Consider the following 25,407-nt stretch of genomic DNA (forward strand, 5'->3'; position numbering starts at 1 on the left):
TCACTTCCTTGTTGGCTTCACGAGAGAGAGCGGGAGGTTGCCGCTCGCTCCTAAACCTAAGGTTGTGGGTCTTGGGTCAGCAATACCATTACTGACGTGCCCTTGAGCAAGGCACCGAACCAACAAACTGCTCCCTGGGCGCCACAAAATAAATGGCTACCCACTGATTTGTGAGGTTTTGATTCATTGGGAAAACAATCATCTGACATCTACAGTGATTTCTGAGTTTTATTTTCAAATATAAAACAGAATCAGAGACTTGCTCTCAATAAATACAGAAATTTGATCAAATGATGAATGTAAAAATAGAGACACAAGCATCCAAACATGAGTGCACACATTGATGGATGGAATAACCGTGATTCATGAAAAATGATCCCAGTTCATCAGATCATACCAAGATGGGTTCTGAACTTAAATGTAGAGTGATATCACTGGCAGTCCTTAAACATGAATGCTGGTAAATGTATTTTGCAAATGCTGCTTTCACTTGAAATAAAAACATGAAAATTTGGGTAATCTTTGGGCTATTTATAAAATATTAGGCACATCTTGGAGTCAAAGTTTTAATTCCTGTTATCCCGGTGTCAGAATGCTTAATTTGAGTACAACACCTAATGTAATTTTTATTGAGGAACATCCTGTAAGATGACGAAACCGGAACAGTTTTCTACCTACACTGCAAGGCTAAAAAGGTACAATATTTTTCCTTAGCTAACCAAACTGTGAAAATTAGAACCAGAACTACAACAATGACACTTTATGACAGACAAATCACAAAGTCCAGTTCAAAACAGTGAAGAAATTGTAAACCTGTTTCCATGCTACCATATGATGAACATTTGTTTGCACAAATGGTAAAGTACTTGTGCTTGTCTTCTTGACATGATGGATTGTGGCCTCCTCCCAGGCCTGGCACAGCTGAATACAAGAGAAATTCGTAATCAAGTCACATCATGCTTTAGGAATGAAACCATTTGACTGTGATGAGAACTATACACAAGTTTGTGGTTTTGAGGAGCAGCAATCCCCAGGACCCAAAGCCACAACGGGAAGAGGAAACCAGTGCAGAGCTGTTAGGATGTCCTTTCCTAGCTAGATAAGGCTGTGGGAAAGGCTACGAGTCCTTGAGCATACTGATGCGGGCAAAGATTTTCAGAGCTGGGCCCAGTTTGAGGTTCATGGTGCTCATGAGATGATCCTCTTTGAGGAGCATCAGGGCTTGGCCATCGATCTCCTGAGAACGAAACTCTTCAGCGATTTCCTGGCAGCCTGGAGCAAAAGACAGTTGTTAGTGACTTAAGTCATCTGTGACAAAAAAAAGCCTTGGAACATTAGTAGCTACCTGGCAGAGAGCAGATGAATTCATAGACGTCCTCGACATTCCACTTGGTGGGGTCGCTGGCCAGGAAGTGTTGCGTCAGGAGAGGGAGCTCTCTACTGTGATCAAATCTTTCCTCATTCTGAAGCCTTTGGGCTCCAAAACTGGAGTTGGACAGTGGCGAAATGGGCTCTTCGAAGCTGGACATGTCTGAGCACTGGCTGGACTCACCGTGGCTTGGATGAGAGGGGTGTGGGGATAACAAAGATGCTGCCATGGTTGTTTGAGCACTTGGATTCTATGACAGAACACAAATGAGACGAGTGAGCGCATTTCTGCATAGACAAACCCAATAGGAGACAGGACGAAATAGCAATTACCCGTTTCCTGACATCTGTGCTGCTGTTATGATGATTGGCGTTGGAGGCTTTCTGTTTCTTTGGGTTCTCTGAGGTTGATTTTCTTGGGAAAAGTCCCATCCGTTTTGTGCATCCAACATTATATCTGGAAGAGAAGAAAAACAAGTCAAACCACCACTCAAGCAAATGTTGATAAAATCTCAGATCATTTACAGGCTACAAAAGGATCCACAAATACCTCTTTGCACAAACCGTAGAACAAAACCTCTTGGATCTCTTGAAGTTATATGCGAAGTCTACGGTCCCACAGAATTCACATGACAGCATTGGCTCGGCATTCTGATTATTCAGCTCTATGAAAGAATTTACATGGCTGATTGGACTACAGTCTGAGCATTAAGTGTGCAACTAAAGGCTTAAATACACGACACAATCTGAACAGATTTTAAACCACTAGGCATCATATATTTGGTGACTTTCTAAATGGTTACACAGAAAAAGTAGGCATCAGACACTAAACAACAGAGGATCACACACTATTGTATATTCAATCCATATACAAACACACACCAAAACATTAGATTGTTGTAAATGGATGACAGATGAAAATGTAAAACTATCAAACATTTTTGTTATTATCCAAATAATGGGAATTATGAGTTTGTGCCCATCATCGCTATGCAATTTTCGGTGAAATCTGTCAACTCATCGGGCACACTAGCTTGTAAAAGTCATGTGGTGTATTTCAGCTTTAAAGTATCCCTTACCCTGCTGTGAAAGGTCCTCCATCTCAGAGTCTGCATTCTGAAAGGTCTGAGACCTCTTATCTAGGTCTGAATAAGCCTGAAGCTGCTTCTGTTTCTTTAAATTCTCAATCAGCAAGGACGGACGCTCAACCTGGATAGATCCACAAGGTGTTGCATTAAAACAATCTTCGTTACACAAAGACAGGTACTGCATGCTCAAATGTATACCTATGTATGGGATATGTGCTTGCTCACTGTGTTTGAAACATATACCAAAGTATGTAGATGCAAGTTATGACTGTGGTATATTGTCCACTAGAGGGAAGTGTGCCTCTTTAAAAAAAAAAAAAATCTTAAAATGGGTTTATTTTTGTAAAGCAATGGTTTACCCAAAGCCCAATTAAGTGACTATTTCTGTGGAAGAAATGTATGAGGTCTAGGTTTGTCAAATTCCAAAATGACAGAAAAGGTAACACAAAGGTACTGTTAAAGTTGACCATAAAACACTACATTCCAATTATTTTTGCAGTATTATTTGACATTCATTCATTGTAATTAAGTGCGGAAGAAACGATCAGCACCTTATTCAAAACTTCTTGGATTCCACTGAAGAAAGTCAGTCTTATGGGTTTAGTGACAAGCAGTGAGTAAATGACAAAATCAGCTCCAACCTTTCGTCAAAATGTTACTAGCAAGCGGAGTGACTTAACGTGGATATTTTTAAAATACCAAAAAATGGACAACTTATATTTTACATTTTAAATTCATAATTTAATATTGTAGTAATTACTTTCATATTTAGGCTTTTGCTATTTTATTACAGAGCAGCTATAGTTGTTGTTTCCAACACAAATCAGTTCACATTTATGCAACCATTATAATAAAAGAAACGCGCTCTTAAATAGTAAAACAAAATAGTTTTAACTAAATACAAACTATGAAAAAGTAATATGCAAGAACCTGAAACAGCAACTTAAACACCCAGGCGGGATGTGTTAAAATGAAAAGCACTCACTGGAAAAGGCTCAGCACCCTCCTGAATCACGAATCCCTCGATGACATGCGTGAGGATCTGGGGCTTCACTACCGCCTGTGGCGGCGGTTTACTCTCGGCATTCTGCGGAGCGCTGCCGGTCACCGTGGGCGCATTGTTGCCGCTGCCCGAGGTCATGGCTGGAGGTGAGCCCACACCTGCCTTCACATTCACTCCGCCTGCTCAACACAAGTACAACAGCATCCATTAGAAACACTGTAATACTGACGGCAAGTCCAATTCATATCCGTGAATCGGTTCTTTAGAACAACTTGTTTTAAAGATCCGGTTCTGTGGCAGTGTTACGTAATTGCGTATTTACGTCATCATAAGCCCCGTTACAACTTGCCATGGTATTTTAACACCGTTTCAAAAGTAATTTGTGGATATATAACGTTACCGCTGTTTAATTTAATACGTTCTTTTAAGTATTAATAAATATTTTAGTGATTTCGAGTCTAATTTAAGTTTGTTGTTGCGATGTGTCGCTTCGAAACTAAAGATTTGCATCTTAAAACAGTTAAGTTAATTTTAATTGCTTTACTAATGCATAACTACGCTTTTTCAAAGTATTTTTAAATAAAACTTACCCCATTTTCGCTTGTGTTTATAAACGTTTCATAGAAATAGCGAAATGGACATTTACAGTATGCTTTCCTTTATTCGTTGTTGGTTATTAGAGAACCGTGCTCACAAATCGTTCAGAACACTTTAAAGAACCGGTTCTATGGATTCATCGAAAAGACCCGACTAAAAAGAACAGTTCACTCACGCTACTCCATGACAATCTCATAGGTCACCCAGTGATTTTATGAAATATGTGTACGGTTGGAGTTAATGCACACTGTTATATGTTAATGATACAATTATAAACTACTCTCGCATACAGCTGTGTTATACATGCATGTGAATAAAACATATCCAAGCTACCTGCTGTGATCTGCAATGTCTGCACACATCAAACTGATTTATGATGAGCTACACGCCTATTACTGCTACCATCTAAAAAGATCTAGATTAAAACCAGAAGTATTTTTCAGCACTACCCGTTTTGAAAAACAGTAACGTTACGCTACGCTCGTACTGTAGCAGCACTATTCCCATGCTTCCTCGAGACGGCTCAAAACACTCACACTCGCATGCGAACAACAACTCGGCATCTGAAAGACCAGTTGCACCCCTGCGCCTCAGAACAAGTAACGTTACAGAGGAACTTTGTAACTTTATATCGAACATTTGGCAGGGTTTCACACTGCAGTCATACGCTCACGCACAGGCGTCCTTGCGATTGTCAACAGCACACGCCTTTGTTCCGCTCACGCACTCTTTACTTACACTTTAAAGCGCCAGAAGAGGAAAACACTAAAGTGAATCTAGCATTCCAACGCTTCCAAATACACTTCCATAATCCACTGGTGTTATACACAAAGCAGTACAACAAATGATCCGATCCAAACTTTTTTGTGTGCGTGGATTTGTTTGTTCTAACCGATTCCTTCTCTAATCCTCTTTGTATGGGGGAACTGAATAGGAAACATCGCGGAGCTGCGATTGGTCCCACGCGCTTGGAATTCTGTCCAATAGCAGGTCGTGTTTAGCACAGAGCCGTTCCGCGATTGGTTGAAACTCGCGAGCCGCTCCACGACAGGGGCGCACGTAGGCAGAGAAAGTACTCCATTGCTAATTTTGGAATAGCACACTACTCACTTACACTATTTTTTCATAAAAAATAAAAGCGCCATTAGCATCATGGAATGCCAGATTGCAGTACGTTCGACTTTACATTATCATTTATAGTGTTTCTGATTCTGATTCAGATGAATGAACAGTAAGCATTATCTAAATTTAAATAAATATGTTTCTTGAGACTACTTTATTAGATTGTCAAAGTTGAATTTTTTATGTAAAATAAGATTGAAAATTGAAAACAATAAAATAAATTCTGAGTGATACAATTATTGAGGTAATTTGAAGTGTAGCATAATACTTGAAACATTTCTTATATTAGGCAATATATATAGTATAGTGATGCTAGTAACCCAACAATATAGCCAGCTCCAGATCAAATTTTGCATGTATTTAATAGTTAGTTTATTCATGTAGGGCCCTAAACCTATGCCAATTCTTTGTACCAGTGGAACAGAACACATTAGTAGTTTTGAACAACTGATCCGTGTAAATGAATCAAATAGACTTAAGAGAGAATTTCACTATTTTATGATTTCAGACTGTTGTTTATAGTATAAATATGCAGTAAAACTACCCCTTGTGAATTAAACATCAGAAAATAACATTTTATACAATTCTCTGAGTAACGTATTAATATACACTATTGTTGATATCCAATACATCAACTGAAAAACAATATATATATTTAAAAAAAAACAACTTTTTTAGGTCTTGTTGCAAAATATGTCCTATTTAGAGCAGACACATCTATTTTCAATAAGAGGTGGTCTTGGGTTCTTCAGGGACAAAGGAAGACCCAGGGTAACCCAGGGTGCATGCATAGTGAGTCTATCGCTTGTAAGATATACAACACCACTCATGTGCCACACTCAGCAGCTGGGAGTCGAACACAATGGAGTCTAAGTATCGTAAGCAAAACCCAGGCTTGTCTCGCACTACAATGTCAAAGTCTGGAGCTGCTTTTATGTCTGCTTTTAAAAGAGGAGTTATCTCGCTCAGTGATCAGTTCTAGGAGACATGTATATTAGCATTGAAAGACCCAATTAAAGCATACGCTTTCTAATCCCACACATGAAAAACCACTAAATGTGTTTGATATAAAACAAAAGACACGTTAAAACTTTTATGAATGCACCATGATCCATATCCAGTGAAATTATCTGAAGCCAGCATGATACAATTAAAAACCTGACATGATTTATGATTCAAGTGCCTCAAGCCATTTCCGTTCATAAAAGAGCAGTTTATCATCATTCATAATTTAACGTCTGAAGTTAGACCTCTGACACACCTGCCAGACAGCCAGAGTGTGTCCACCTTTATTCTCAGATCCAACCCAGAACAACGGAGCTCAGACTCTCACCCCTAATTATAGCAAAAAGCTGTCACACTCTCGCAAGTGCAGTGACCAGACAATAGACACTGGGGGGGTGACAGATCTACTCTTCCGCTTGAGGGGAGAGCTCGCGTCGTTGGCCTTTGTGTTTCTGAGACTGGCAAACCTACAGATGGTGGTGACGTAGTAGTAAAGCACTCTGTGTCTGGCTAGGTCAAGATTGCTTCAGGAGTCTTTCCTTCTGGTTTTGCGGTCAGTAGCTGGATGGGACCAAACTTGTTTCAATATTTCATGCCTTTTTTCAGAGATTTATCATATTGTGTTTTATAGAGAGATATATTGTGAAACTGTAATTAATAGTGTTTAGGATGAAAGTATTTAATGTTGATGTGGCATTTTCAATTGAGTTTCTGTGAAACACAGTATGATAAATCAGCTACACTGAACAAAGTTGGTGTAGAAATCATTTTCATTAAGAAATTGTTGATAAATTTCACAAAAAATTACAAAGAAACATACTACGACTAATCTTTGTTTTATTTACACCTTTAAAAACTAATTTTACATTGTACATTGTAGCATTTAACATCAACAGTTGGCTGTTGTGTATTGTACATTTCCACTTATTCCACAGATCCATAAATTCACTTTACAATATGCAGTCTTATGTCTAGTTTTTAAATAATTTAAACAGACTCCCTAAAACCCCCATTATCTGCACCCTAGTATTTAAAATAATTATTCAAAAGTTTAATTTTCATCTGCTGAAGCAGTTTTTATAGTGGCTTTGATGTACTAAATATTCATAAAAGTTACTGGTTATGAGCCAATATTGGCTTCTGTATATGTGTTCTTCAAAACGCAGAAAATGCTTGCAGGGATTGCTTACATTAAACAAAAAGCAAGAACCCTTTATAATGAACAAACTAAATATATGGAAGTAATTGAGATGAAACATGTATTAAAATAATCAGTACCTTTTGTGTTTTCTGTCTCTTGGCTTTGTTGAAATTGTTTGACCGATTGGCATTGTTCTGTCTGGGTTGGCACTTGTGTTGGGATGGATAGCAGCTGCGGTTCGAGAGGAACAGGGGTGTCCTTATCGGACACATCCAGCTGGAACTAATTCAGAACAGGGCAAGGTTGAAATAGGAGAAAATTAGGATACATACAAATCAAGAAACGGACAAATAAATGATGTTCAGTCCACGTACTTGAGTTTGAACTGGCTGGATCTGGACATTAACTGTGGTAAGCTGTAGAGGTGCTGCTTTGCTGTGGCTCAGCATGGGAGGATGTCCATTCTGGGCAAGGGCCTGCTGACTCCCAGTAGTAGAATGGAAGATGGTAGCTTGTTGGCAGGTAACAGGCACTTTGGGTAGCAGAGGGATAGGGCACTGCTGAGGCTGAGCTGGCAGGGCAGGCTGAATGGCTACAGCTTGCACTGTGTGAGGATGAATGAGCTGTGCTTGACCTCTCTGCACTATCTGAGGCTGCTGCTGTATCACAAACTGCTGCTTGTGCTGCTGGAGCAGCTGATGGGTCTGAATCTGGGTAAATGCTGGAATAAAAACAAAGAACAATCGTATATTACACTATACACTCTTAAAAATAAAGATTCGAAAAGTTTTTTTTTTATAGTACGTAAATTAAAAATACCCCCACATAATTTGTATTTTTAAACAAATTTGCACCATTAAAGGGATAGTTCACCCAAAAATGAAAACTCTGTTATTATTTATTTACTTTCATGTCATTCTGAAGTTTGATTTCATTACAATCAATGTAATCAACATTTATGTTCAGTAGACAGTTCGCACATGCATCATTACGTTGATTACTCTCTAAAATGGTGGAAAACGGTAACTCAGGGAGAAGAATTGTTGAATAAATTATGATATTGTTGTCTTTGCGCACAAAAACTATTCTTATAGTTTCATAAAATTACGGTTGAACCCCTGATGTCACATGGACTATTTTACCGATGTCCTTGCTATGTTTCTGAGCCTTGATCATGGTAATATCTTTGCTGTCTTTGGAGGGTCAGAGAGGTCTCAGATTCCATCAAAAATATCTTAATTTGTGTTCCGGAGATAAACATGTTTGAAACGACAAGAAGGTGAGTACTTAATGAGAGAATTTTAAATGTTGGTTGTTGTGCATAATGAATTTCCACTCAGTAAATTCATCTAACACCACCAAATACCCAATGGGGTTCAAATTCTGCCTGAATATATATGATGTATGTTAACGTATATCACCTACAGCAATCAATTTGGAGATTGGATTTGTATATATTTATTATAAAATGATATACTTTTTTTTGGTTGATTTTATATATGAAGTTGGCCCAATATATGTCCCAATATATAACTTATATAAAAGAGTCTCCAAATATACACCTATATGCTGTATATGAAACTTTGACATATTGTTAGAGCAACAACACCACTCAGTTGGGCTGATTAAATTTAAATGATGGATGATTTTAGTGGCAATTAACGTGCATACATAATACATTCATAAGTAAAATAATGTCTCACTGTAAGATATAAGACTATAGCACTACAGCCTTAATGTGATGCCTGTGAGATTCCAGGAGGTCTTTTTAATGTTCTAGCAGGTTTATCTTGTTGACTTGAGGTGAATGGGTTCATTTGGCTGAGTTCAGCTTTCTGATCTGGAATGTCAGCTGTAAGGTGTATGAAGCATGGCTCTATTCATCCACTCGTGAAGCACCATATGACCTCGATGAATCAGATGGCTCCAAGTAACCTTCAGCTAGACATACTCTGACAGCCTGTGCTGTGGTAGCTCAGAGGAATGTCAGGCTAATTTGTGCAGAACCTTAAATGTGCAGTGAGTCATTTTAAAATGTTGAAACTTAAGTTTCCAGTCCTGAAGAGCGTAAACAATGTGGCACTTTTAATATTGCTCTGTTTGTTGGAACTGCCCAACACATGCTTAGCCAACTGTAGAATTTGTCTATTGTTTTGGACTGTTTGACATGAATTCACTTGGTCTTAAAATTTCTTCACTCCGTATTAAAAGATTACATTTGTGTTACTGAGTACTGCTGAGACCGATAAGTGTAATGAAATTCTCATGCCATGCTTTGCCTAAAAGAAGAACAAATGTAATAAGACAAGCGATCAAACGCGCTGGTCTTGATAACAAAATCCTCCATAAAAATAGAGAGTCTGTTCAAAGATAGTGGGAGTGTTTTTTTTATCATCTATATGCTTTTCTGGTTTCTGCATAAATGAACACATATCAGATGGTGTGTCATATTCACACACTCCTCTAGCAGCCTGTTAAGTTCAAAGCATTCGTAGAATAGCAACAACAGATGCAGGCCTTTCTTTGAGCACTGAAGACCACATTCTGGTTTAAGTTCCACCCATGTTGATAAATAATTAACTGTTGCCCTTTCTCAGCCCAGTTTAATATGAAAAAAAAGAAATGTCTGCGAGACTTCCTGGCCTTTGAGGAATAAGTGCTATAGAATAGCATTTCCCCGGCTTCAGAACTGAGTGCTACTTCAAACACAAGTAAAAAACCAAAATAATTTTGTCTGCAGTGGCATATACAGCTCATTTTCATGTAAATATGCAACAAGCGTTTGATGTTTTTAAGTGTCTCGCATTTTCACTTCTTCAAGATGCCCTGTGAAAGTGAATAAAATGTAAACTTTATAAAAACTTAAATGACAGATTTCGCTGCACAGCATCGCAATTTTAAATGCTTTCTGTGAACTTGAGCCATCTCATTTATCCAATACAGATTGTTTCAAAGCAGGTTCACAGTAATGTATTTATGTATTAATTGTATTTATGTTGTTCAGTTATAAAATGAATACAATTGCAGCGGTAAAGTAGCTCTAAAAAGACAACAGTTTCATTATTTAGCTCATTTTAATTTAATAACAGTGTTTGCAAAGATTTGCAAAGTTTATTCGTAATTAGCTATAAAGCAACTCTACAGAAGGCAAGTATTAGTGTTTTTCAGCTCAAGTCAGTTTAGTGTTGATTCATGTCAGACTAACAAGAGTGCCGGTGTTGCAGAGTTCATCAGTTATAAAAACAAGTCTGATTCAGCTATAAAGCATCTCTACAGAAGACAACTGTAATTATTCAGCTCAGTTTAGTTTACTTGACATAGACTCTTTAGTTTACTTCACACTGCCAAAGTGGCTTGATGCAACACGCTGTTATCGTCAAAGACATCAGTCTAGAGCAGAGTTTCTTACAATCATAGAATCTGTGGGTCCACAATCCCAGCCCTGATAAAAATACTTCATGGAGACCCAACACTTCAATTCTGCAGTGGTCATTCCAAGAAATGTCTGGTCTTACTTATAGGTTTCTCTCCAGTCGTGGTCCAAATTCTTTGAGTTTCATGCTCCTGGCTATATGCTTTTCATGTCTAATGAATACCTCATGAAGAAAACATGGGCAATGGGAGGGTGAGCCATTCAACACACTATTTACATTTACCAATTGGTTTCTCCATAGTCTTTTCCTCTCTAAATATAGTATATCCACCAAGATTTCTCATAATAACAGGTCTTCTTTTAGGATCTACTAGAAATTGGTTGATGTTTAAATAGAACTGAATTCACTTATCATAATGCTATTTGTAGGTGCATGAAAGTCATTTAAGCAACAGTAAAGCAAAGTATGTAAAGCGAAATATTCTAATGGCTGGTACCCTTCTCATGGCTCCAGTGGTTTCTCTGGCTTTGTCTTTAGTATTTTGGAGTATATTGGTGCTTCAACCCTCTCTGTTAAGCTTTCATTACAGGAAATGGCCAGGACCTTACCACATGCACAGAAACCCACACCCACAAATAACACATTATCCCGCTTGTGGTTTCCATTTGTATCGGACTTAGAGTGGCTCTGCTGAAGGGTATGCTTGTTCTGTGTGGCTTGCTGCTATTAATATGTCAGTGATGGATGATGTGTTATGAGAGTAATGGACAAATGCAAAAACAAGAAGTGAAATCTCTTGATGCAAGGTTTAAAAAGTATCTTTCGTATGAGCCATTTAAACGGGACATGTTTTTGGGTGCAAAAAAAAGGATTTGAATAAATCAGAACACAGTGGTTTTCAAGATGCATTTTTTTATAAGGTTAACTGGTTTTCATTTGAGATGCTTAGATCCTGCATTTTTCTCCATAAGGAAATTCATATTAACAGACTTTTTGGACTTTTCTTATGGACATTTCTCTGTGTTTCATACATGCAGACCAGTAGAAAGAGTTGAAAGCCTCTAAAAGTCTTTGGTTAAAACATTATATTACAATGACATTAATAAAATAATATACTATCAAGTATAAATCAATTATAATCAAAACATAAACTAAAATATAAAAAGATAAAAAATATATAAAAAACATCAGCAGAATTTCATTTAAATGTAAAATTAAAAATTAAAAATCTCTAACATCAGACAGTAACTAATATGATACCAATACGTTGTGCATCCATGGGTATAATGACTCACAAATTGCTTATATTAAAAGGGTCATATAATGCAATTAAACATTTTCCTTTCTCTTTGGAGTGTTACAAGCTCTTGGTGCATAAAAAGATCTGTAAAGTTTCAAAGATTTCAAAGACTTGGCCACGCCCCCCTGAAACGGCTCCTTCTAACATGCCCCCACATCTCTTCGTCACTATGTGGAAATATTTGTATAACGCCGCCCAGATGTTCACTCAAAGAAAGAAGATGTACCTATTATTCTCGTTGTAGTATTGTTGTTGCCGCCACCACCATTTGGTTGTGAAAGCGGAACTACTTTGTTTGGCCTTCCAAAAGAAGACTATATCCGCTTCATCATTCCTGGAGCTAATCTGTGCTGGTAAATACATCAACTTTGCAAATTGGATCGCCGGATCGGCTTTTTACTGTGAATGAAGCGGAGTCCAGTTGGGGTCATCACGTGTGATGTGGTTGCAAGCTCCTTTGTAGAATCCGCCGGCCATGCCATTCTCAAGCTGGCCCACCTCTGCACACTCAAGCTGGCCGCAGCTCACTCTAGGCCTCTGGCCTTCGTTAACTAAGTTGAGTGATGCTGTTTTGTTGAGAAAGCAAAACTACTATGTTTGGCCTTTCCAAAAGAGGACACGACTACAAATCATGTTTATATCACGTTTATATTGTAATTAATGTTTATGTCTCGCCACTCTGGCCAGACAGGGCATCACAATATGTTAAAGGGCGTAACATTTCCATCACACACTTGTGGTATTCAGCCAGTCACAAAGCGCTGGCTAGCTTATCCAGTGGATCGATGAGCTTTACAAAAATCAACGCATTTCAGAAGGCGGGGCGTAGAGGAGAAACAATAATGTAAAGTGTGTGGATAATATCGCATTTTTTGAACCTTAAACTATAGAAACATGTTTCATTACACCAAATACACAAAATAATGTTCTTTTTAGCAGCATCATATGACCCCTTTAAATACTGTTAATATCCATAACTGCATGTCAATAATTTAGGGTTTAGTTTACAAGTGTCTCACTTTACTAGTACTTGGGGGAAATTGTGTTGTTGCTCCAAAAAGGTTGTATATCTGTCTCAGTGATAAAGGATATCCTTTCAGCTTGACTTTGGGGGGCAGGAGTGCAATCAAACACAGAATCCCACCAGCCACAAATACACACATACACACCCAGTGTGCTCCTCGAGTCCTCTACCACAGCAACCTGATACCCTGTTTAATGCTCAAGGACAGATGTCCCTCGCACTTGAGCTTTTCTTGTTGCTTTCACTCCTCAATTGAGACACTACACTTTCACTGGATCTGCATGTGAAGATAGCATCCAGACTGTGATGGCTTACCTGTGCTGATGAGAGGATGGCCCGCTACTGAGGTCACATTGGGACAAAAGTTTAGCTCTCTTGTTGTGAGGTCACTGGTTTTGTCATTTTTTCCCACAGTCTCAGAAGGCGTTTCTGCAGGACTGCTCTTTGCAGAAGCTCCCTGAGAGCTCGGCTCCGCTCCAGTACTACTGAGTCGGGCCACTGATTGGCTAGTCACAGAGAGCTGCGCTGATGCCCCGGGCCACTGTTTCACACTCAGGCTCTGTAATTGAGACTGAGAGAGGGAGGAAGCCAGCGCCCCCTGCTGGCCATGAAGAGCCAAGTTCTGCACGTGAGCGGAGAAAGACAAGAAGTGACTTTGGTGGGACATTCAAAAGACAGCACATATTGGTATAGATGTAAGTCAGGCTGGTATGTTAGGGTTACCTGTCCACTGGTGGGCGGCGTGTTGATCGACAGCGCAGAGGTCTCTGGCTGAACTGCTGTGACTGAGGCAGTTGGGGTGAAGATGAGCTGAGGGGACAAAGGAACAGCTCGTCCTAGGCTCCTTGCTACTTGCACAAGATTGGTTTGCTGTGCCTGGAAATCACACGAAAAATGGCTGCTTCATCCAACTGTATGAGTCACATTTATATAACAAAACCAGGCTATCAGATTTGACATCAGAGAGAGCGCTTGAGCCATTTCAGCTGTTACAGTGCTGAAAGGACTGCATTTCCAATTCTGGTAGATCTCAAACAGCTCATTTAATCAGTTCCTAGCCAAAAACCTTATTTGAGAAAATAGAGTTGATGTGCCAGTGAAAACATTTTCGTCAGCATCCTTATTGAAGAGCTGCAGCTGTGCCACGTTTACTATCCAAGGCCAAGATGTTGTAAGATGGTAAGTATGAATACTACACACACACTGTAAAATGAAGTCAGACGGCAATTATTTTTTCCATTTGCAAGAAAATTACTATTTATTCAAGAGGAAATCTTGGAGAAGACTGTTTAGTAGCAGTGCGTTTGACTTGGCATAATCCAGACTACAGTGAGAGCAGCCATTAGGGAGGACCAAAATAATCCAATTATATACAGGATTTGAAATGTGACCACTCCAAAATTACACATGGGGTGTATGGATTTACTTGTTATACTTTAATGCCAAATTTGCATCCAGAAGTTAGCAAAACATAACAAAACCTCCTTTTAGGGACATTCAATCTTTTAAATTGAGAAAAATACAAACTTTTTAAAGAGGGAGACTATGAAATTTCACAACATCATGATTAATGTTTGTACAGGTGAATTTGAAATAATTTCGGCACTTTTGGTTGGAGAATATGTGGCCATTTTCACTAAAAGGAAAAACTGGCAATTTGTTAATATATCAGCAGTATATATATATTTTTTACCATTAAAAAAAATCTAAATATTTTAAACAAAACAAGTTTTCTTTTGTCTTTTGAAAATATTGTTTACAGCAATAAGTAGTAGCAACAATAATTATTAGTATTATTAACAGTAGCAATGATTAGTAATTTTATAGTTTTATAGATATTCTCAATGTTCTCTATATAATTTAACACAATATTTTACAATATTCCTGTCAGTAGTTTCTTAATGACACAATCCTCCAGGAAATTGCATACTGGTGCAAGAATAATGAATAAAATAAAATAAAATGGGTTATGCTTTATGTGTGGTCATTTTTATAAGAAGAATGTAAAAAAAACAGTGGTAAGTCTTTATTTAGACTGCACATTTGTACATGTGGTTGGGTGTGTGTAAGAGGATTTACCATCTGAGCTCGTAAATACATGTGTGCTTGGCTGGCGGTGAGTGCGGGTGTGGAGGAGTTTCCCAGCAGCACGGCCTGATGTTGGGCGATGCAGACTGGAACAGATCTCCCGCTCTGGGCTCGACTGATCAAATGGGCTGCCGCTGGGGATGTGGCAAGGTTTATCTGTTTCAACAAGGAAAAATCTTAACAACGTATGCTTTCTTCGGAAAGCTGTGCAGTCCAAATAATAAATCACAATCTCAACCAAAACATTACAAATAATCACAATCTGCCAAACATTAAGGAAGCTGCCAGGTAAAAAAGCGGTTGACTGTAAGTAATACCCACTACCATTTTTTTTCTGTAGCTCTGGAGACTTGTTGAGAGAGACATCAATGTCAGGTTTAATTATACTTACAGTGGTTTGGGAGGCCACAGTCTGCTGGGATGTAGTGCCATTCTGACTACAGCTTTGTCTTCCTGCCACTATACTAGCCTATGGGGAATGAATGAATGCCAGAGAGAAAGAGAGAGATGGCAAAAGAAGGAAAGACACAGAGACAGGTCACAAGTCAAACCTAGCACTCATTAATCAACAACAACAGCACAGAGCAAGAGAGAAGGAAAGAGAGAGAGATAGAGAGGCAGGAAACAGATCCCTCATTCCCACAGCACAGTGTGAACACAATACATTCAGCTCTGCTTTACTCCACCAAACTTATTTCCATTCTGTGAACCAAAATATGTTTCATTTCTATAAATATAAAACAGGTGACTATTAGTTCATTGCTTTCGAAAAAATATTTTTTACCAGAAAATATTAATTACGTTTTTCCACTTTTTGTGTTTTAATTCAGTGTTTTACTTGTCATTTCTTTGTTATTTATTTGTAAAATTTACTGAATCAAAACTATCCCGCCACCAAATCTTTTAGGTATTAATGTCACGGAGACGAACCCCGTGATTCCCTCTACTGGCCAGCAGAGGGCTCCATCTCCGGAATACTGACTCTCACACTCACCTATACTGATTCGCACTACACTACCCATCATCCCCGCACCCCCACTCTGATCACCTACAGGTGCAGCTCATTGGCACGGATATATAAGCTGCACAACTCCATTAGCCAAACGCGAAGTCTTGTTTTGCTCCGGCTGACATTTCCAAGCGTTATTTCCCGTGTTTGATTTCCTGTTACCAGTACTGTTTTGCTTACCGTCTCTTGAACCTTTGCTGCCTGCCTCTTGACCTTGGATTGTTTATTGGACTCTGATTCTTGCCTGTTTCCCCTGAACCTCTGCTTGTGTTTGACGACGATTCTGGTTATCTCTACTGTTGTGTTTGCTGGTCCTGATCCCCGCCTGTACGACCTCGAGTCTTTCAATAAAGCCTGCTAAATGGATTCCCTGTCTGATGAGTCGTTACAGAAGACTTCGCCGCAACCGAATCCAGCGGCTTACGATCATCTGTGTGCTACCATGGCAGCCCAGGCAAATCAGATCGCTGCTAATCAACATCAATTGAATCGTCTCACTTCCGTCACGGAGGAACTGGTAAAGGCTGTTCAAAACCTCCACAGCCCTGCCGTGACGTCAACCCCACCTGCAGCGGTCACCGCTTCCCACATGGCAGGAACGCCAACTCACGTTAATCCTCGACTGGCTTACCCGGAGAAATTTGACGGGGACTCTACCAAGTGTAAGGGCTTCTTACTACAGTGCTCGCTGTTCGTTGAACAACAACCCACCCTTTACACCACTGATGCTGGTAGGATCGCCTTCGTGTGTTCATTATTAACGGGAAGAGCTTTGGAATGGATAACGGCTGTATGGCGCGAGGATGGAACGGCGTTCACCACTTTCACTGACTTTCTGATACGTTTCCGTGAGGTGTTTGATCACCCCCGAGAGGGGAAAGGAGCGGGTGAGCGGTTGCTTGAATTATCGCAGGGAGGATTAACAGCAGCGGAATATGCCTTGAACTTTCGCACTTTGGCTGCTCAGACGTCATGGGTGAGTGACACGCTGAAGGTATTGTTTCGCAAGGGGCTTAATCACGAACTGCAAACCGAACTCGCTTGCCGTGATGAGGGGAGAACTCTGAGTGATCTTATTTCACTTACTATAACCATTGATAACCTGCAACGCTCTCGCCGTGTCAGTGCTCCACGCCTCTTCACCGCTGCGGTAACGCGACCCGTAGAAACTACAGAGCCCATGCAGATAAACTCCTATCATCTGACTGAGGAGGAACGTCACCGCCGCAGGGTTAACCGACTCTGTCTCTACTGTGGCGCTCCGGGACATCTACGAATCACTTGTCCCAATCGCCGCTCTTCTTACACTCCGAAGTCGGTGAGTTTACCTTTTAACTGTGTGTCAGTCCCTCTGATAATCAAGACCGACAAGGTTCAAATAGCCACCACTGCTTTACTTGATTCAGGAGCAGCTGGGAATTTTATCTCTGAGGAATTTGCCAGAGGGAATAACATTTCTTTAATTTCATGCACTAATTCTCTGTCTGTAGCCACAATAGATGGGCGCCCTTTGGGGTCTGGGTTGATCACTCACCGCACCCAAGATCTCCAAATGTTAACCGGCCTGCTACACCAAGAAACCATTCAGTTCTACGTGCTCCCTGTATCTAACACCCCTGTTATTTTGGGATTGCCCTGGCTCAGACTGCATGATCCTCAGGTGTCGTGGAGAGAAGGACAAATTCTTAGATGGAGCACCCAGTGTCAGAAATCATGCCTCTCGACCATCTCTCCCATGACGGTACAAGTTGTCACATTAGACTCGGAGACCACCAGCATTCCCAATCTGCCCAAGGAGTATCACGATCTCCTCACCGCCTTCAGCAAGGTACAGGCAAACACATTACCACCACATCGCAGCTATGATTGTGCCATTGATCTCATTCCAGGTTCATCACCACCCCGGGGTCGAATATTCCCGTTATCATTACCCGAGTCAGAAGCTATGGCCAAGTACATCAAGGAGGAGCTGGAGAAGGGGTTCATACGTCCATCCACCTCTCCTGCTTCAGCTGGCTTCTTCTTTGTCCGCAAGAGGGATGGAGGTCTGCGCCCTTGCATCGATTATCGTGGACTCAACGAAATAACAGTAAAGTTTCGCTATCCTCTACCACTGGTGCCCTCTGCTTTAGAACAGTTACGTACTGCACAGTACTACACCAAATTGGATCTGCGCTGCGCATACAACCTCATCCGCATTAGGGAGGGGGACGAGTGGAAGACAGCTTTCTCAACCACCAATGGGCACTACGAATACCGGGTGATGCCGTTTGGTCTGGTCAATAGTCCTTCGGTTTTCCAATCCTTTGTCAATGACATCTTCAGAGACATGCTAAATAGAACTGTTATCATATACATTGACGATATCTTAATCTATTCAGATACCCTGGAGGAACATGTCCAACATGTGAGAGCTGTACTGCAAAGACTCATTGAACATCAACTCTATGCTAAGGCGGAGAAGTGTGAATTTCATACCACCTCCACCACCTTCCTGGGGTACGTCATCAGCCCAGAGGGGGTCGCCATGGATGAGAGCAAAGTCAATGCCGTTCTCAAGTGGTCAGTACCAGGGACACTAAAGGAGCTTCAACGCTTTCTGGGGTTTGCTAATTTCTATCGCCGTTTCATCAGGAACTTCAGCTCTGTGGTTAGTCCCCTCACGTCTCTGGTCAAGAAAGGAGCCCATCGGCTACACTGGGCTGAAGCTGCTCTTCAAGCTTTCCAGGAACTAAAGAGAAGGTTTGTGACCGCCCCCATACTCCATCATCCTGACCCATATCTCCAGTTTCTCGTCGAGGTGGACGCCTCCAACACTGGTATCGGGGCTATTCTCTCCCAACGCCAGAGTTCTACCGGTAAACTCCACCCATGTGCCTTTTACTCCCGCAAACTCAATGCTGCGGAACGTAACTACGACGTGGGAGACCGTGAACTTCTCGCTATGAAAGCAGCCTTCGAGGAGTGGAGACACTGGCTGGAGGGGGCCAACTTTCCTTTCACCGTACTAACCGATCATAAGAACCTCGAGTATTTGCGCTCAGCCAAGCGCCTCAATCCACGGCAGGCCAGATGGTCACTGTTCTTCTCTCGATTCGACTTCTCAGTTACCTACCGTCCAGGCTCCAAGAACACCAAGGCAGATGCGCTATCCCGTATTCACGAAGATGAACAGATTCCATCCGAACCAGAGTCCATACTCCCCTTCAAAGTAGTCATTGCACCAGTACAATGGGACATCATGACGCTTATCCAACAACACAACTCTCAACACGCACCTCCAGCAGCTTGTCCTCCTGGAAAAGTTTACGTACCACCTACCTTACGTGATCAAGTTCTCAACCACACGCACTGCTTGCCCGCATCCGGTCATCCAGGTATCACGGCTACCATTCACCTGCTTCAGAACCGGTTCTGGTGGGAATCATTACCCAAGGACACTGTAACTTTCATCCAACAATGCCAGACCTGTAATGCACACAAGACTCCCCGCCAATTACCAGCCGGATTGCTGCAACCTCTCCCCATCCCACAACGACCCTGGTCCCATCTGGCGATAGACTTCATCACTGATCTACCTGTCTCTCAGGGTAACACTGTTGTTCTGACTGTAATTGATCGATTCTCCAAAGCCTGTCGCCTAATTCCCCTACCTAAATTGCCTACTGCTCTACAGACTGCCGAACTACTCTGTAACTGGGTCTTCCGTCTCTACGGACTACCGGAGGATATCGTCTCCGATAGAGGTCCCCAATTTACCTCCCGTCTCTGGAAAGCCTTCTTCCAAGCCCTCAATATAAACGTTAGCTTGACCTCTGGTTACCACCCTCAATCCAACGGCCAGGTCGAAAGGCTCAATCAGGAAATCACCCGGTTCCTGAGATCATACTGTAGCTCCAACCAAGAAGATTGGGCACGGTTCCTCCTTTGGGCTGAGTACGCACAAAACTCCCTGGTCAAACCAGCCACTGGTATAACTCCCTTTAAGTGCATCCTAGGCTATCAACCACCCATGTTTCCCTGGTCCGGGGAACCCACCGATGTACCCGCCGTCACGGACTGGTTGCAACGCAGTGAGGAGACTTGGAATCAAGCTCACGTACACCTTCAACGAGCCATCCGCCATCAAAAAGAACATGCCGACCACCGTCGTCGTCCTGGGCCTATATACCAACCCGGACAATGGGTGTGGCTCTCTACCCGAGATCTCCGTCTCCGACTACCCTGCAAGAAACTAAGTCCAAGGTACGTGGGTCCCTTCAAGATAACACATCAGATCACTCCTGTTTCATTCCGTCTTGCATTACCTGACACCTATCGCATCTCTCCCACCTTTCATGTATCTCTGCTCAAGCCCGCTGTGGCCCCTGGAGTGGAGGGAGAGGGGAGGTCCCGTGAGCAGAGTCCCCAGCCCGTCCAGATCGAGACTGAGGAAACTTACCAGGTGCGAGAGCTTCTTAACTCCAGGCGTCGAGGACGCATCCTGCAGTATCTGGTCGACTGGGAGGGGTACGGTCCGGAGGAACAATCTTGGGTCAACGCTGACAACATACTAGACCCCAACCTCATCACGGAGTTCCATCGGTTACATCCGGAGAAACCGGCCCCACGACCACGCGGTAGACCTCGACGTCGGCTACCATCTCGCGCCAGGAGTCGCTCGCAGGGAGGGGGCTCTGTCACGGAGACGAACCCCGTGATTCCCTCTACTGGCCAGCAGAGGGCTCCATCTCCGGAATACTGACTCTCACACTCACCTATACTGATTCGCACTACACTACCCATCATCCCCGCACCCCCACTCTGATCACCTACAGGTGCAGCTCATTGGCACGGATATATAAGCTGCACAACTCCATTAGCCAAACGCGAAGTCTTGTTTTGCTCCGGCTGACATTTCCAAGCGTTATTTCCCGTGTTTGATTTCCTGTTACCAGTACTGTTTTGCTTACCGTCTCTTGAACCTTTGCTGCCTGCCTCTTGACCTTGGATTGTTTATTGGACTCTGATTCTTGCCTGTTTCCCCTGAACCTCTGCTTGTGTTTGACGACGATTCTGGTTATCTCTACTGTTGTGTTTGCTGGTCCTGATCCCCGCCTGTACGACCTCGAGTCTTTCAATAAAGCCTGCTAAATGGATTCCCTGTCTGATGAGTCGTTACAATTAAGCCATTTTTAATATTAAGCAGTACATTTTAACATGCCCATCAAATATTGAATCAAACACAAAAAATATTTGACATATAAAATGAATTGAATATAGAAATGATTTTTAAATCATTTCACTAATAGTGATTAGTTTGAATATTGACATTTTAACTATATGCATTTCTAACTAACTAACTAACAAGAATAACTGCCAATTTATTGGGAAATTCTTTAATCAAAATGTTTTTACCAAAACATGCTTTCTTTGGAATATTGTTCAGATTGGTAATAACGTTTGTTCCCAATCTCACTTTCAATCCTTATGCAATATTCCTTTAACTAGTTTCTTAATGACATCATCATCATCATTCAAGAGCTCGTATGATTTTGTTGTGAAAATAACAGCACAATCCTCAATACTGACATTGGATTTGATGAATTCTGCAAGGTTTTGTTGTAATAATTGGTTTGTGTCTTCTTAAACATTTAATGAAATGTGTATGATATTATTAAAATGTCTAACTTTTGATTAAATAAAATGATTAAATGACTCAATCACATGCTTGGCAATGTCTAAGCTGACTTTAGCACTTTATTTCTACCAATTATTGCCCCTGTACATGAGTTAGTGAGTACACAGTTCATTAAGAGCCCTGAGTGATTTTCATCAGACCTTATGTGACCTTGTGCTTTTATCAGCACACAGTATTGTATTGTAATCACTACCTCACTATCTTCACATACAGTAAAGCACTACCTGAACAAGAGCAAACTCACTGAACAAACTATTTCTTTGATCTGTCCAAATGAAACACATTAGCGAGAGACGAACAAGAAAAATCTTGTCTGAGATGATCAAATATTAGAACAAGAATTAGTTTGTTAGATCAGAGAATAATTTTGAGTAAAAGAAACACCAGCATGCGTTACACTTCACCAATAAGCTTGAGCAAGCATTTAATGGATGCATATGTTGCTGTACAGTGGAGTCTGAAAGTCTGATTCAGAATCTAATTTAAATCTGAAAATATGAAGATTTAGGAGTTTGAAAAATATATGAAAAAGAAATGTTTTGGCATACATTAATTAAGTAACATTTAAGATACAGGCCTATTTCTAAACCATTAATCAAATTTGAGACATGAATTTAATGTGCGGATGGGCAGATGTTCTTCTACTGAAGCTCAAGATCAAATAGCATCATTCTCAAATCATGCTTGAGAACATGACGTCCACAAGTGTGTGGGGTTCATGCAGCTCAAGTAGACAAACTAAAAGCAAAAGCATTTTTTTAATGGCTTTTGGGTTGCACGGTATATGTCTATGAGGTGTGTGCCCACCTGCTGCACTGCAGCCAGGCTCAGGTGCTGTTGCTGTAGTGCTGCGGTCTGTAGCATGAGGTGTTGTTGTTGAGCTGCATACATCTGCTGTAGATAGTGAGCTGCCGCTGTGCTGGGCTGCCTGTTCAAGGCCTGCTGGATGACCTGAGTAAGATGAGATGAACATGTCAATATTGTTCTGCCCCTAGTCCTTTAGGGGATATATTATTCATGGTGTGTTTCATTCCACAGAAGCATAAAGAAAAACATTTTGTGTTGTATAATGTGTAAGCAGCACATCATTTCTCTGTGATTTCTTTGTAAACACAGAGGGTCGTGGGGGCACTGATAGGTCATCTGGGGTCACTGCCATCCATCACAGCAGCCTGACAGCATGACTACATTCCCTTTACAGATAAAGTATCCCACCTAACATGATCTGTACACACTGTCCCCAGGGCAATCACTGGAATGTCAACCACTGGATATCTTTTTTTGTGTGTTATGAAAATGAAAACTACTGCTTTTATTTCTCTCTCTCTCTCTCTCTCTCTCTCTTAGTCATTTGGATAAAGTGTTTAATAAACAAATAATCGAAACTTGGTAACAGGTAATTGTATTTGCGCTGCAACAGATCATTTTCTAAATCAGTAGTTTGTCTTGTTTTCCTCTTGTATATGTGTTCATATCTCATCCTTAATATTATTTTAATATTTATTATGGTAATATGCTACAATGAGACCTCATTTGTTAACTAACAATGAACTGTACTTCTACAGTATTTATTAATCCTAGTTCATCTTAATTTCAACATTTTCTAAAAAAGAAATATCTATTGTAAAATCAAAAGTTGTATCTGTTACCATTAGTTAATGCACTGTGAACCGACATGAACTATTTTTGCATTAACTAACATTAATAAAAGATTAAGAAATACTGTAACAATTATTATAAAATTATATTTCTCATTGTTAGTTCGTGTTAGCTAATGAATTTTCAAATGTTAAAAAGGGAAAACTTACCATAATGTTACCATAATAATTTTATAACAGTAATATATTTTTATTATATAATAAAAAATATTACTATTACATTATATATATATATATATATATATATATATATATATATATATATATATATATATATATATATATATATATTTCTGCAATGTATTTAAAGGTATGAGTGTAATTTGACTGAGGAAAAAAGGAAATAAACACTAAAATGCATAACAAAAATGATTGTTCCTGAAGTCAGATAAGGGTAGATATCCTTAAACTGGAAAATGTTCAACTGAAAACATTCACATTCTTATTAAGAAGCAAGATTATGGGTCTCGCAGTCTCTTATATAATATCAGCATGTTTAACAATGTACATATACTGCCAAAAGAAAACCGATTTTACCCTGTGAACGGCCAAATGTTGAGCTCTCTTGAATAAATCCAGCTGGATCCTTACAGACCATGTGCTCAGTGTTAATGCATACTACCATTCAAATTCAGAGATCGGGTTCTGTGCAGCCAATCACTGCTGGTCAGCTGGTGACTCACTCTGAATTATAGAGGAGTTCTCGACTATCATTCAGGATAGTTAAGGATCTATTATATGGTAATAAAATGTATATTTATTTTAAAAGAATGTATTACTAAATAAAACAACAAACCTAATTACACATGACTAACAAAGAACACCACATTAATGATGAATGAGACCCTCATGCTAATTTTAGAAGTACTTGATGCACATGGCCTGTAGATGGAGCCAGAGGATAATGCAATTTTATGGGCACAGTGAAGGACTGACTGTTAATGGGTTTTTTTTCTACCTGAACAGTCTGTCTGTCTGTGATTCCTCCATATACTGATATCTGAGGCACAGCCTGCTGTCTGCTGGAGGAGTTTGTTGTAGTGATGTTGCCGGTGGAGGCTGAGGTGGTGCTGGGGATGGTGACATAGGCACTAGAGGCCACACTTCCCTGCTCCTTCTCCTTCTCCATGGGGGGCCTCCGCCTGCCTGTGCCCGATCCACGGTTACTGTCAATCCTTCACACTCCCCTCCAGCTGAGAAAGACAGAACAGCAACATGCACATCACTGGGAGGCTTTTTTTTTTACACTGCTGACACTGAGTGGTAGATGTCATTGTGAAAGGTTTCGGAACTTGTCAGCATCTTATATTTTAGGGTTGTAAAACTTACTACTGTACACAGATCACTCTTTTGGTGGAAGGAGTTTCACTGTGGTCTCTGTTCAGTGATTCGTATTCAATAGCTGTTGTGATCATACGGGTAGGACGGATGGGACCTGTTCCCACCAAGTCAATTTTGTAGCTAATGCTCATGAAAGCACTTGAATACTGTATATGGAGTTACAATAATTAATAATTTTAGGTTTTATCATGAATATTTAAAGCAGATGTTCTAATAAGAAGTACCCCATAATGTCACCACCATCTTTGAGACAAAATTACACCAGTGGGTGTGACTCTCAAACTGTCCTGTTCATACAATTTATATTCCAGCCACTACTGTATGAGCGAACTGGTGTGACTCCTATATTGATTGCACAATGTTTTTAAACAGAAACGGTGATGCGTTGAACACACTGTTCTGATGGCGCAAGAGTTGCAACTATGGCAGCTGAGAAGGCCATTCTTTGTGTTCTTTGTGAAGAATTTTCGGAGCCATCTATTTAGCCTCACAAACTGACTTTATTTGTAGTTCATATGGTTTTAATACCCTGTATTTTCTTTCAGATTTTTAGGAAAAGCACTTAATTACCATTGTTTATTTCTATACCAAATGTCATACACTTGCAAT

General features: G+C 40.5%; 1 protein-coding gene across 5 annotated transcripts in view; it reads right to left on the reverse strand.

Annotated features, from left to right (window-relative positions):
* Positions 1 to 214: 214 nt before the first annotated feature.
* The window catches only part of LOC128012017 (polyhomeotic-like protein 2), a 37,474-nt gene continuing 12,281 nt past the window's right edge, over positions 215 to 25,407 (reverse strand). For 2 of the 5 annotated variants that reach the window (XM_052594920.1, XM_052594921.1), the window contains exons 2-15: positions 24,416 to 24,650; positions 22,607 to 22,750; positions 15,502 to 15,579; positions 15,102 to 15,266; positions 13,746 to 13,898; positions 13,338 to 13,644; positions 7,699 to 8,045; positions 7,462 to 7,606; positions 3,442 to 3,638; positions 2,448 to 2,577; positions 1,919 to 2,033; positions 1,702 to 1,825; positions 1,346 to 1,619; positions 215 to 1,272 (exon numbers count right to left, since the gene is read on the reverse strand). In XM_052594920.1, coding sequence (XP_052450880.1) covers positions 1,118 to 1,272; positions 1,346 to 1,619; positions 1,702 to 1,825; positions 1,919 to 2,033; positions 2,448 to 2,577; positions 3,442 to 3,638; positions 7,462 to 7,606; positions 7,699 to 8,045; positions 13,338 to 13,644; positions 13,746 to 13,898; positions 15,102 to 15,266; positions 15,502 to 15,579; positions 22,607 to 22,750; positions 24,416 to 24,586 — 2,505 coding nt within the window. In that variant the 5' untranslated portion in view covers positions 24,587 to 24,650 and the 3' untranslated portion in view covers positions 215 to 1,117. Of the gene's footprint in view, positions 1,273 to 1,345; positions 1,620 to 1,701; positions 1,826 to 1,918; positions 2,034 to 2,447; positions 2,578 to 3,441; positions 3,639 to 4,592; positions 4,753 to 4,794; positions 4,981 to 7,461; positions 7,607 to 7,698; positions 8,046 to 13,337; positions 13,645 to 13,745; positions 13,899 to 15,101; positions 15,267 to 15,501; positions 15,580 to 22,606; positions 22,751 to 24,415; positions 24,651 to 25,407 lie in introns of those variants that run through there. The other 3 variants (XM_052594922.1, XM_052594924.1, XM_052594923.1) reach the window with 3 other exon arrangements.

The sequence above is a fragment of the Carassius gibelio genome, chromosome B23, assembly GCF_023724105.1.
Source record: "Carassius gibelio isolate Cgi1373 ecotype wild population from Czech Republic chromosome B23, carGib1.2-hapl.c, whole genome shotgun sequence".
Taxonomy (NCBI): Eukaryota; Metazoa; Chordata; class Actinopteri; order Cypriniformes; family Cyprinidae; genus Carassius; species Carassius gibelio.